The 14,599-nt window shown below is 32.9% G+C and overlaps 1 protein-coding gene across 1 annotated transcript in view; it reads left to right on the top strand.

Annotated features, from left to right (window-relative positions):
• Positions 1 to 14,599, top strand: part of LEKR1 (leucine, glutamate and lysine rich 1) — a 309,852-nt gene that overhangs the window by 26,988 nt on the left and 268,265 nt on the right. Inside the window, exon 3 of the mRNA XM_082394543.1 lies at positions 2,383 to 2,597. Coding sequence (XP_082250669.1) covers positions 2,383 to 2,597 — 215 coding nt within the window. The remainder of the gene's footprint in view (positions 1 to 2,382; positions 2,598 to 14,599) is intronic.

Raw genomic sequence — 14,599 nt, 5'->3', positions numbered from 1 at the left:
TTTCAGTCTGTATGTGTCCCTAGGTCTGAAGTGGGTCTCTTGTAGACAGCATATATATGGGTCTTGTTTTTGTATCCATTCAGCAAGCCTGTGTCTTTTGATTGGAGCATTTAATACATTCACGTTTAAGGTAATTATCGATATGTATGTTCCTATGACCATTTTCTTAATTGTTTTGGGTTTGTTTTTGTAGGTCCTTTTCTTCTCTTGTGTTTCCCAGTTGGAGAAGTTCCTTTAGTATTTGTTGTAGAGATGGTTTCGTGGTGCTGAATTCTCTTAGCTTTTACTTGTCTGTGAAGCTTTTGATTTCTCTGTAGAATCTGAATGAGATCCTTGCTGGGTAATCTTGGTTATAGGTTCTTCCCTTTCATCACTTTAAATGTATCATGCCACTCCCTTCTGGCTTTGAGAGTTTCTGCTGAGAAATCAGCTGTTAACCTTATGGGAGTTCCCTTGTATGTTATTTGTCATTTTTCCCTTGTTGCTTTCAATAATTTTTCTTTGTGTTTAATTTTTGTCAGTTTGATTACTATGTGTCTCGGCGTGTTTCTCCTTGGGTTTATCATGCCTGGGACTCTCTGCGCTTCCTGGACTTGGGTGGCTATTTCCTTTCCCATGTTAGGGAAGTTTTAGACTATAATCTCATAAAATATTTTCTTGGGTCCTTTCTCCCTCTCTTCTCCTTCTGGGACCCCTATAATGCGAATGTTATTACGTTTAATGTTGTCCCAGAGGTCTCTTAGGCTGTCTTCATTTCTTTTCATTCTTTTTTCTTTATTCTGTTCCACGGCAGTGAATTCCACCATTCTGTCTTCCAGGTCACTTATCTGTGCTTAAGCCTCAGTTATTCTGCTATTGATTCCTTCTAGTGTATTTTTCATTTCAGTTATAGTATTGTTTATCTCTGTTTGTTTGTTCTTTAATTCTTCTAGGTGTTTATTCTTTAATTCTTCTAGCTCTTTCTTAAACATTTCTTGCATCTTCTCGATCTTTGCCTCCACTCTTTTTCCGAGGTTCTGTATCATCTTCACTATCATTATTCTGAAATCTTTTTCTGGAAGATTGCCTATCTCCACTTCATTTAGTTGTTTTTCTGGGGTTTTATTTTGTTCCTTCATGTGGTACATAGCTCTCTGCCTTTCCATCTTGCCTATCTTTCTGTGAATGTGGTTTTTGTTCCACAGGCTGCAGGATTGTACTTCTTCTTGCTTCTGCTGTCTGCCCTCTCAAAAATTATTATTAGTTTGTTTCAACCATCTCTTGTATAATGGCATGGATAGGCACAGATGGTGGATGGCATTGATAGGCAGATATGGTGGCATCACTCAGTTATAGGAGCAGTTTCTACAGTCCTAAGGGAGGTTGCATTAAGAGTAAGCATTCCTTGTATAATCTTAAGTTTTGCTTTAGTTTTAGTGCCCTGGAGCAAATATTTAACAAAGCTGTGTCTTATCTTTGTGAATAGCAAGACAAGTAGAGACTACTTGAAGAATATTTATATACTTGAGACAGAAAAAAGAATTACCTCTCTCTTGACTTTGCTAAAATTCCATTTTTCACTGTCCCTATCTGGCCAAAGATATATAAGCAGTTTATCTGAAGGAAGTAAGAGGATTTAGCTGACATTCACATGGTAGATAAATATGATACAAATGGTTACAGGCATAAGTGCTGATTTTAATATAGACTTGGGTTTAATGCCGACTTCTCTACTTAGCAGCTGGTTATCTAACTCCAGTAGTCCCCATTTCCTTAAGTGTAAAATAGGTATAATCATACCTACCTGAGGGGAAAAGTACTATCTGATTTAGGCAGAAGAGATTAGGTTCAAAGTTTTTCTCCTATTTCTGGTTTTATGACAGAATGTTAAATTCTATAAAAATCTTAAAATGTTAAAAAACTGAACAGGAACTTAGAGTTCATTTGGCCCAATGCCATAATTTTATAAATGAGGGAAATGAGATCTGAAGAAGCTAAGAAGCATCTCCAGGATCACAGTGCAGTTGGCAGTGAAAGGCCAGTGATTTATTCCCCCATCATGGAAAACTCATCTTAAAATAAGAATTGTAAAGATGTTTTCATCATTTTTAGTTTTTTTTTAATGGAAAATATTTCAAGAGTAAATCTTTCTTAGAGATATCATGGAGAAATTATTACTCTGAACAACCCTATTCTAATTCCAAGATTTTGTGTTAGTCGATATCATGCCAGTTTTTAAAATTTTATCCAGATGTATGCAATGTTGCAATTATTACTCCATGGCATAGCACAGTATACATTTACTTCATTTAACCAACATGGTTACAATAACATTTTCAGTTGAACGTTATGTTTTAGAATTAAAAGAATATCATTTCAGTAAATGTCTGTTCTATTTTCTAGATGTCTCCTGAAGAAAAAGTGTGTAAGTACTGTGGAGTCAGCTATCTAATTCTTCATGAGTTTAAGGCTATGGAAGAAAAAGTGAAAGCGATGGAAAAAGAGATGAAATTTTATCAAGGAAGTGTAGAACGTGAAAAGAGCCTTCAAGAAATGCTACAGTCTCTTAGCCAAGATTTTGAACAGTACAGAATTGACAATGAATCCAAAATGGAAAGGTTAGAATATGTTATTCTTTTCTGTCATTTATTTAGTTTGGAAGAAAAGTACAGAATATAGACTTGACTTTGTTTTTCTAGAATTTCTCTGCATAAAGTATAATTTACACCTTAATACATTTGAGTTTGTTTATTAATTATTACTGATTACTAAATATACTTCTTAAATATAATTTGAGCATTCCTATATACATAGGTGTGTATTTTTATCAATAATTAGAAACCAATTGATTCAGTAACTATAAGTTGAGATGGGTTGATTTAACTTTTCCCCAGATATATATCTTAATTTTATCATTAGGAAGATTTGTCTATCAAAAATCAGGTGAATTTTGGTAGTTTTGATATCTAACATTTGTTTTTAAATGTGCTTGAATATTTAGATTTATAGAATAAGGCTTTCATGTTATGAAAATGAGGCCAAAACATTAAAATTGACACATGATTCTAAATCACTGAAACTGGAATAAAATTAAAGATTGGTTTCCTAATGCTGTTGAGTCTAATCAGCAAGTTAGTCTGCCTAAAGACACCTCACTGAGCTTATACAAACACTTCTACAAAAGAGTTTTTGCTGTTGTTTCATGGCTTTTCCTTTGAATGAATATGTCTCCATTTAAAATATTGACAGTTGATGTTAGTAAACTATGAACTAATGAATATAATGAAAGCTTGTCCTTATAAAGTAGAAACTTTCTTAAATCTCTTAGGATTAAGTACTTCTATTAAATTTTATTACAAATTTAAATAATTACATTAAATGTCAATTCTTAGTCCTTTGCTAAGAAAATTTTGTTATATTTTCTTGAATTTCAAGTCTGAATAGTAAAGTATTTAATAATGTTTGAGTGGAAACATTAAAAATTTTAAATATTTAGTTTAAAATTTTAAATTTGGAGGGTTTTTGCCTGTCAGATTCTTTTGTTTGGTGTTACTTCCACTTTCTTGAATAATATATTGTATTATATAAATAATACATAAACATATGAAATAAAAGAAGTATTGATACATAGAAGAAAAGGCAAGAAAGTCCTTTTTTATCCTTCTGATTGCTTTTTTCTTACTGGAGATAAAAAAATAAAAAAAAAAACTTTTAATGGTTTGGTATATATCTTTCTAGATCCTTCATTTTGCCTTAAGCTTTATTATAGATATATCTTTTAAATATATATAATGTTTATATATACCATGTAGTTTTAAAACTATTTTTTAATAGACTCATTTTTAATATAAGTAATATAATAAATATATTGGTCTGTGACTTTTGCCACTTAATTTTATATACTGGAAATTGTTCCATGTTAATGCATATAGATCTATCTTGTTCTTAACTGCTGCAAAGTCTTCCTTACTAAGAATATGCTATAATTTACTTAACCATTTCTCTTTTCAACATTTAGATTATTCCAGTATTTATGATTACACATAGTAGTTTTATTTATATTCTTGTGTACATATGTTTTCCATAGGATAAATTCCTAGAAGTGGAATTGCTGAAAAGAAAGTAAATACCAATTTAAAATTTTGATGGACATTATACCAGATTGTCCTTTGAGAAGATAGGGTTAATTTATATTTGGCCAATAGTTTATAAAGTGGTCATTTCCTTACATCTTGTTAATACTGGAGTCTTCTTAATTTTTCTCAAATTTTCACTTTTTTCTTCAGAAAAAATGTTACTTCATTGTTATTTAATTTGTGTTTCTTTATTGCTCGTGAGGTTGAACTTATTTTCATATGTTTATTAGATACTTATATTTCATCAATGAATTACTTGTTCATATATATTGTCCAATTTTCTACAGTATTATTTGTATTTTTTGTTTACATATAGGAGTTTTTAATATAATATGGACTCATACTTGGCTTACATATTGCTAATATTTTCTCATGGTTGCTTATCTTATTGTTTATTGTATTTTTTTTCTGTATCAATTTTTAAAAAATATGCCAAATTCTGGTAAGGGTTCTGTGTCAAGTCCTTTTGGTTGCAAACAACAGAAACTTACTCTGGCTCGTGCTAACCTAGATTCAAGCAAGTTGAAAAACAACATAAGTTTAAAACTTTTATAGTGTTGTTGTTTTGGTAAGGCTTTTAATCTGTTTATGAGTTAGATTTATAATTTCATGGTTTTTTTGGTTGTTGTTTTATAAATATTTATTTATTTATTTATTTATTTATTTATTTATTTATTTATTGTTGTCCCAATATCATTCTTTAAATTCTTCATCCTTTCTCACTTGATTTGAAATGCCACCTATTATAGTCTTATTCTGGACTCTGTTTTATGCTATTGATCTATTATCTATCACTGGGTGTCTTAGTCCATTTGGGCTGCTATAACTAAGTAGTAGACTGGGTGACTTATAACAATATTATTTATTTCTCACAGTTCTGGAGGCTGGGAAGCCTAGGATCAAAGTGCTAGCATATTTGTTACCTGGTGAGAGCCCCTTCCTGGTTCATAGACAGCTATCTTCTTGCTGTGTCCTCATATGGCAGAGAAGGCAAAGGAGCTCTCTGGAGTCTCTTTTATAAGGATACTAATCCCATTCATGAGAGCTTCATCCTTAGGACCTAATCACCTCCCAAAGGCCCCACCTCCAAATATCATCACATTGGGCAATAGATTTCAACTTAAGAGTTTTGGGGGGACACAAATATCCAGTGTATAGGAGTGGGTCAGCAACACACTTTTAACTACTTTTGCTTTATATGTTTTGATATTTTGTAGGGCAACTGTTTGTTTTGCTTTTCATGTTATCCTGGCTTTTCTAACATATTTTCTAGATGAATTAGAATCAGCTTATCAGATTCCATAAAACATTCTATATTATGATTTAGATTGGAGTTGCATTTGCTTTCTAGAGCAATTTGACATCTTAAGAATTTACATCTTTATAATCTTCAGTCTTTTTATCCTGGAACATGGTATTTTTCCCCCATTTATTCAGGCTTTGTTTAAATCCCTCAATAAAATTTTAGAATTTTCTTGTACATTCCATATTAGTTTAATTCCTGGACATGTAACTTTTGTTGCTATTGGGGATGGGATCTTTTTGTTCATTAGATTTTTAAATTTTTCTGAATGCTATTGATTTTCATATATTGACTTTGTAACTGGCTCACTTACTGAATTCTTTTATTACTTGTATTTGTTTTTCAGTTGATTTTCTTGAATGTATTACATATATTCATTTTATATATACACAAGTACACATACATAAGACAATCACATTATATGCAAATAGTAACTGTCTTACCTTTAAACTTCTAATAGTTCCCCACTCCCTGTCCTTTTTGTCTCATTAACTTGGATTAGACCTTTAGAACAGTATTGAACAGTAAACTTGTACAGTGCATCTTTGTCTTGTTTCTGATTTAATGTGAACCCATCTAGTGTGTTTCTGTGTTAAATTGGGTGTTGGCTATAGGTTTCTTAAAGATGACTTTTATCAAAGGAATTTCCCTTTTTTTCTAGATCCTTAAGGTTAATATTTTAATCAGGAATTGAATTTTAACAAATGCTTTTCTATCTTCTTTGTTGTAAAGTAATTGTCCCTATATGCATGGGTTTATTTCTGGGCTCTCAATTCTGTTCCATTGATCTATGTATCTTTTTCTGTCAATACCATGCTATTTTGATTACTATGGCTTTGAAATATTGTTTGAAATCAGGGAGTGTGATACCTCCAGCTTTATTCTTTTTTCCTCAGGATTGCTTTGGCAATCCTTTTGTGGTTCCATATACATTTTAGAATTTTTTGTTTTACTTTGGTGAACAATGTCTTTGGGACTTTGATAGGGATTGCGTTGAATCTGTAGACTGCTTTAGGTAATATGTACATTTTAACAATGTTAATTCTTTCAGTCCATGAGCACGGAATATCTTTCCATTTATTTGTGTCTTCTTCAGTTTCTTACAACAATGTCTTAGAGTTTTCAGGTCTTTCACCTCCTTGGTTAAATTTATTTCTGGGTGTTTTATTCTTTTTGATGCAGTTGTAAATAGAATTTCCTTAATTTCTCTTTCTGCCTACTCATTATTAGTGTATAGAAACCCAACCGATTTTTGTATGTTGATTTTGTACCCTGGAACTTTACTCATTTATTATTTCTAATAGTTTTTTTTGTGGAGTCTTTAGGGTTTTCTACATCTAAAATCATATCATCTGCAAATAGTGACAATTTTACTTCTTCATTTTCAATTTGGATGCTTTTTACTTATTTTTCTTGCATGATTGCTCTGGTTAAAACTTCCAATATTATGTTGAATAAGAGTGGTGAGAGTGCATATCCTTGTCTTGTTCGTGATTTTAGAGGGATAGCTTTCAGTTTTTCACCATTGGGTATGATGTTAGCTGTGGGTTTGTCATATATGGCCTTTAGTATGTTGAGGTACATTCCTTCTATACTAACTTTATTGAGAGTTTCTATCATAAATGGGTGTTGAATCTTATCAAATGCTTTTTCTGCATCTATGAGATGAGATCATGGTTTTTATCCTTCACTTTGTTATAGTGATGTATCACGTTGATTGATTTGTGGAAGTTGAAGCATCCCTGCATCCCTGGAATAAATCCTACTTGATCAAGGTTATTATACTTTTAATCTATTGTTTTATTAATCTAATATTTTGTTGAGAATTTTTGCATCTATGTTCATCAGAGATATTGGCCTGTAATTTTGTGTGTGTGTGTGTGTGTGTGTGGTCATTGTCTGGTTTTTGTATCACAGTGATGTTGACCTCATAAAAATGAGTTAGGAAGTCTTCCTTCCCCTTCAGGTTTTTTGGAGTAGTTTGAGAGGGATAGATATTAAATCTTCTTTGAATATTTAGTAGAATTTACCTGTGAGGCCCTCTGGTCTTCTGGTGGACTTTTGTTTCATGGGAACTTTTGGATTACTGTTTCCATCTCTGTACTAGTGATTGGTCTATTCAGATTTTCTATTTCTTCATGACTCAGTCTTGGAAAGTTGTATGATTCTAAGAATTTGTCCATTTCTAGGTTGTCCAATTTTTGGCATATAGCTGTTCATTATATTTTATTATAACCCTTTGTATTTTTGTGGTATCCATTGTTATTTCTTCTCTTTTGTTTCTAATTTTATTGATTTTATTAACAGAGCCTCCTCTCTCTCTTTTTTCTTAGTTAGTCTAGCTAAAGGTTTGTCAATTTTGTTTATCTTTGCAAAGAACCAGATCTTAGTTTCATTGATCTTTTCTATTGTGTTTTTAGTCTCTATTTCATTTATTTCCTCTCTGATCTTTATTATTTCCTTCCTTCTACTGACTTCGGACTTTATTTGTTCTTCTTTTTCTAGTTCCTTTACATGTATGGTTAGATTGTTTAATATTGTTCTTGTTTCATTGAGACTTTTCTTGTTTCTTGAGGTAAGCCTGTATTGCTATAAACTTCCCTCTTAGAACTGCTTTTGTTGCATTCCATAGATTTTGGTATTTTGTATTCTTATTTTCATTTGTCTTCAGGTAATTTTTTATTTCTTCTTTCATTTCTTCATTGAACCAATAGTTGTTAAGTACCATGTTGTTCAGCCTCACACATTTGTGACTTTTCCAGCTTTCTTCTTGTAGTTGATTTCTGTTTTCATACCATTGTGATTGGGAAGGATGATTCATATGATTTCAGTCTTTAAATTTATTGAGACTTGTTTTATGTCCCAACATATAGTCTATTCTTCAGAAAGTTTCATGCACACTTGAAAGAAAATGTGTATTCTGCTGCATTGGAATGGAATTTTCTGTACAAATCTATCACATCCATCTGGTCTAATGTTTCACATAAGGCCAGTGTTTCCTTGTTGACTTTCTGTCTAGATGATCTATTTATTGATGTAAGTGGAGTGTTAAAGTTCCCTACTATTACTGGGTTGCTATCAGTTTCTCCCCCTAGGTCTGCTAATAAGTGTTTTATATATTTCGGTGCTCCTAGATTAGGTGCATATATATTAATAACTGTTATGTCTCCTTGATGAATTATCCCTTTATCATTATATACTGTCCATTATTGTTTCATGTTAACTTTTTTGGCTTAAAGTCTGTTTTGTCTGATGTGAATATGTCTATACCCACTTTCTTTTGGCTGCCATTTGCTTGGAGTATCATCTTCCATTCTTTCACTCTGAGCCCATGTTTGTCTTTAGAGCTGAGGTGAGTTTCTTGGAGGCAGCATACAGTTGAGTCTTGCTTTTTAATCAGTCCAGCCACTCTGTGTCTTTTGATTAGTGAATTCAATCCATTTACATTTAGGGTGATTATTGATAGATGAAGACTTAGTACTGCCATTTTATCTTGTTTTCCGGATGCTCTATTTCTCCATTATTTCTTTTTCCTTGTGATTCTGCCTGCCATTTTGGTTTAGTGGTTTTCTATGTTGTTTTTCTCAGTTACCTCTTTTTTTATATTTCATGTCTCTGCTCTAGATTTATGTTTTGTGGTTATCATGAAGTTTGTATAAAATGTCTCATAAATAAAATAGTCCTTTTTTAGGTAACATCTTATCTTCACTTACCTATATATTCACTCTACCATGTTGTTGACATCACTTTCTCCTAATATATTTTCTAATATTAAGCTATACTTACATTTTTGGTATAAAGCCATTTGGATTATGGTGTGTATTTCAGAGTTCCCTAAATTTTATGCATTTGCTTACAGCTATGAGCACTCCGTACTATTTTTCCATAAATGCTCCATTTAATATATATGTTTAAAGGGAATTTTCTGTAAGAAAAGTAAGTGGGAAAACATTATCACTTGCCATAAATAGAAGGTTAAAAATAAAGATATAATTATTAAAATAAAATGTCTTTGTACCACTAAAATAATTATCCATATTACTAGTTAAGTGTCAGAAATTCTATGAAAATTATTTATATTTAATATGGTGCTGGATTAATTTGCTAATGTTTTGCATAGATTTTTGCATCCGTATTCACAGGTGAGGTCTTGTTTTATAGTATAAATGCTGGCTTAAACTAGCCTCTTGAAAAACGCTAAGAAGCCTTTCACCTTTTGTGTACACCAGACATGTTGAATAACACATGAGTTGCCTGTTCCTTGCAGCTTTGACAGATATCCTTCATAAAGAGTGTGCTTGTATCTTTTTTGGGGAGTAGAATTTTTTTTTTTAATTAATTAATTTATTTATTTTTGGCTGTGTTGTGTCTTCGTTTCTGTGCGAGGGCTTTCTCTAGTTGCGGCAAGTGGGGGCCACTCTTCATCGCAGTGCGTGGGCCTCTCACTCTCGTGGCCTCTCTTGTTATGGAGCACAGGCTCCAGACGCGCAGGCTCAGTAGTTGTGGCTCACGGGCCTAGTTGCTCCGCGGCATGTGGGATCTTCCCAGACCAGGGTTCGAACCCGTGTCCCCTGCATTGGCAGGCAGATTCTCAACCACTGCACCACCAGGGAAGCCCAGGGAAGTAGAATTTTGATGACTCATTAGGTGTCCTCTGTACTTATTGGTTTATTTGTGGATTTTACCTCTTCCTGAGTCAATTTTAGAAATTGATATTTTCCTAGAAAAACAAGTATTTAACTTACATTTCAAGTTTCTTGTTAGTTAGTAATATGTGGTATCCTTTTATTTAAAAATTTTCCTCTGTATCTGTTATGACCCCCTTTATCTTTTCTTGGCATGATTATTTGTGTTTGATTAAGAGAGAGACAGGATAAAGAGAGGGGAGAGGAAACTTTTTTTCCCTAAGAAAAGAAATAGATTTGTCTATTTTATTGACCTTTTCAAAGAACCAGATTTTAGCTTAATTGATCAAATCTGTTTCTTTACTATTTCATTAATTTACACTCTTATTTTTATTTATTTATTATCCTTTAAAAATTTTCTAGTTTTCTTACTAGTTACCTCACCAAAGCCTTGGCTAATTTTTCAGTCTCTTTTCCTAGTAGTTACATTTAAAGTTATTAAGTTTCCTTGTGGTAATAAGTTTTCACAACAAAATTTTGATAATAGTGTTTTATTTTTATTTACTTTTAAATACGATGGGAGTTCAGTTTTTATTTCCTTTTTAATCTAAGACTCTTGGCGGAACATTTTTTAAGTTTTCTAAGTGGATGCCTTTTTTTTTTGCTATCTTTTTATTTATGTCTATTTTTTATTCCACTGTGGACAGAGAATGTGACTTATTTAGAAGAACTTACTGAGAGTTTAAAAAACAGTGAGTTTTTGGGACTACTCCATAACTACTTGAAAATGAGGCATGTTCTCAACTAGGTCCAAGATGCCAGAAGACTCGACTTCCAGTGAACCTTGAGCCTCATTATATGCTCTTTGTAATACATTAGCATGCTAAATAACATACCCACCAGTGCCATGGCAGTTCTAAGGCTAACCATAAAAGGCCAAAAAGTGGGCAGTGGCCCAATTCCTGGAAATTCCCTCCCCTTCCCCAAAATAGTTGGAATAATCCTTAACACTCATTAGCCTATAAAATTACCCAGTCCCTAAAAACTAACCACCCCGTGTTTCAGGGCCTCTCAACTTCTGAGATGGCCCACACTGTCTGTGGAGTGTCTATTTCTCTAAATAAATCCACTTCTTACCTATTTTGATAAGGTAAAAAAAAAGAAAAAAAAGAAAATGAGGCATGTTCTTTGTATTAGGGATATAACTTTTTAATAGATCCATTAAAGTGCACTGGTTAATTGTGCTATTCAAAATCTGTATGTCTTTGCTTATTCTTGCCTATTTCACTTGGCAAATCATAGGGGAATATTAAAATCTTCCAAAATGAGTGTGGGTTTGTCTATTTCTATCTATTTCAAAGTTAGGTTGATGGGATTTTTAAGACCTCTCTTTTTGGATTACATATGTTTTAGTATAGAATATTTTTCTTGACCTACTTTAACTTTTCTAACACTTGATTTTTTAAAAATTTTATTTATTTTTATACAGCAGGTTCTTATTAGTTATCTATTTTATACATATTAGTGTCTATATGTCAATCCCAATCTCCCAATTCATCCCACCCACACTCCCCACCTGCTTTCCCCACCCTGGTGTCCATACGTTTGTTCTCTACATCTGTGTCTCTATTTCTACCTTGCAAACTGGTTCATCTCTACCATTTTTCTAGATTCCACATATGTGCATTAATATACGATATTTGTTTTCCTCTTTCGGACTTAACTTCACTCTGTATGACAGTCTCTAGGTCCATCCACGTCTCTACAAGTGACCCAATTTCGTTCCTTTTTATGGCTGAGTAATATTCCATTGTATATGTGTACCACATCTTCTTTATCCATTTGTCTGTCGATGGGCATTTAGGTTGCTTCCATGACCTGGCTATTGTAAATAGTGCTGCAGTGAACACTGGGGTGCATGTGTCTTTTTGAATTATGTTTTTCTCTGGGTATATGCTCAGGAGTGGGATTGCTGGGTCATATGGTAGTTCTATTTTTAGTTTTTTAAGGAATCTCCATACTGTTCTCCATAGTGGCTGTATCAGTTTACATTCCCACCAACAGTGCAAGAGGGTTCCCTTTTCTCCACACCCTCTCTAGCATTTGCTGTTCGTAGATTTTCTGATGATGCCCGTTTCTAACACTTGATTTTTAAAATTATATTTTGTAACCTTACACTTCACAAATGTTTTATACTGGCTTTTTTATTGAAGTATAGTTGATTTATAATATTATATTAATTTCAGATGTACAGCGTAGTGATTCAGTATTTTTACAGGTTATACTCCATTCAAAGTTATTACAAGATAATGGCTATAATTCCCTGTGCTGTATTCTTTGTTGCTTATCTATTTTATACATAGTAGTTTGTATCTCTTAATCCCATAACTGTAATTTGCCCCTCCCCCTCCCCCTTCTCTTTGGTAACTGACTTAAAAAAATCAATAAACTTTATTTTTTAGAGCAGTTTTAGGATCACAGCAAAATCTAGTGGAATGTACAGAGAGTTCCCATATACCCGCTGCCCCTACACACCTACAACTTCCCCCACTGTATACATCCCACATCACAGTGAAACATTTGTTATAGTCAATGAACCTACCTTGGCACATCATTATCACCCCAAATCCATAGCTTACATTTGGGTTCACTCTTGGCGCTGTACATTCTATGGGTTTTGACAAATGTGTAATGCCATGTATCCACCATTGTAGTATTATACAGAATAGATACGCTGCCCTAGAAATCCTCTGTTTTCTGTTCTACCTGTTTGTCCCTCCCTCCCCTCTAATGACGGACAATCAATGTTCTATTTGTTGTCTCCATAGTTTTGCCTTTTGCAGAATGTCATATGGTTGGAATCATATAGTGTGTAGCTTTTTCAGATTAGCTTCTTTCAGTTAGTAATATGCATTTAAATTTACTCCACATCTTTTCATGGCTTGATAGCTCGTTTCTTTTTAGCACTGAATAATATCCCATAATCTGGATGAACCTCAGTTTATTTATCTACTCACCAACTGAAGGACACCTGGGTTGCTTCCAAGTTTTGGAAGTTATGAATAAAGCTGCTGTAAATATCCATGTGCAGGTTTTTGTGTGAACACATTTTCAGCTCCTTTGGGTAAATACCAAAGAGTGTGATTGCTGAATCATATAGTAAAAGTATGTATAATTTGTGAGAATCTACCAAATTGTGTTCCAAAGTGGCTCTATCATTTTGTGTTCCCTGCAGCAATAATTGAGAGTTCCTGTTACCAAATTCTCACCACACTTTGGTGTTGTTGGTGTTTTGGATTTTGGCCATTCTAATAGGTGTGTAGTAGTGTCTCATTGTTGTTTTAATTTACATTTCCTTGATGACATATGAGGTTGAGCATCTTTTAATATGCTTGTTATCTGTATATCTTCCTCGCTGAGGTGTTCATTCAGGTCTTTTGTCCATTTTAAATCAGATAGTTTGTTTTCTTATTGTTGAGTTTTAGAAATTCTTTGTATATTTTGAATAATAGTCCTTTATCAGATGTCTTTTGCAAACATTTTCTCCCAGTATGTGGCTTGTCGTCCATTTCTCTTGACATTCTCTTTTGTAGAGCAGAAGTTTTAAAATTTAATGAAGCCCTGCTTATTGTTTCTTTCATGAATCTTGCCTTTGGTGTTGTACCTAAAAAGTCACTGCTGTACCCAAGGTCATCTAGGTTTTCTCCTATGTTGTCTTAAAGGAGTTTTACAGTTTTGTATTTTACATTAGGTCTATGATTCATCTGAGTTAATTTTTGTAAAGTGTGTATGACCTGTGTCTAGATTCCTTTTTGTTTTCTTTGCATGTAGATGTCGTCTAGTTGTCTCCATCTCCACATGTCTTTGCTCCATTGCGTTGCCTTTGCTCCTCTGTCAAAGATCAGTTGACTATATTTATTTGGTTCTATTTCTGGACTCTATTCTGTTCCATTAATCTATATGTCTTCCAACAAAATCGCAGTATATTGAATATTGTAGCCTTATAGTAAGTCTTGAAGCCAGGCAGTATCAGTCCTTCAACTTTGTTCTTTTCCTTCAATATTGAGTTGTCTATTCTGGGTCTTTTGCCTCTCCATATAAACTTCTGAATTTGTTTGTCCATATCCACAAAATAACTTATTGAGATTTTTGTTTGGGATTGAATTAAATCTATAGATCAAGTTGGGAAGAATTGATGTCTTGACAATATTGAATCTTAACTATCCACAAACATGGAATATCTCTTCATTTATTTAGTTCTTCTTTGTTTTTGTCCATATGAGTTTTATAGTTTTCCTCATATAGTTCTTATACATATTTCATTAGAGTTTGTACATTTATACCTACATTTTTGGGAGGCACTAATGTAAATGGTAATGAGTTTTAATTTCGAATTCCATATGTTCACGGTATATAGGAAAGTTACTGACTTTTGTGTAATTAACCTTCTATCTTGCAACCTTGCTATAAGCACTTGTTAGTTCCAAGTTTCTTTGTTGATTCTTTGTTTCTTTGTTCATTCTTTCAGGTTTTCTGTATAGGTGATCATGTCATCA

Source organism: Balaenoptera borealis (assembly GCF_965194805.1).
Source record: "Balaenoptera borealis genome assembly, chromosome: 5".
Classification (NCBI taxonomy): Eukaryota; Metazoa; Chordata; class Mammalia; order Artiodactyla; family Balaenopteridae; genus Balaenoptera; species Balaenoptera borealis.
The sequence above is the reverse complement of the archived record's forward strand: the minus strand, read 5'-3'. Positions and strand labels throughout refer to the sequence as shown.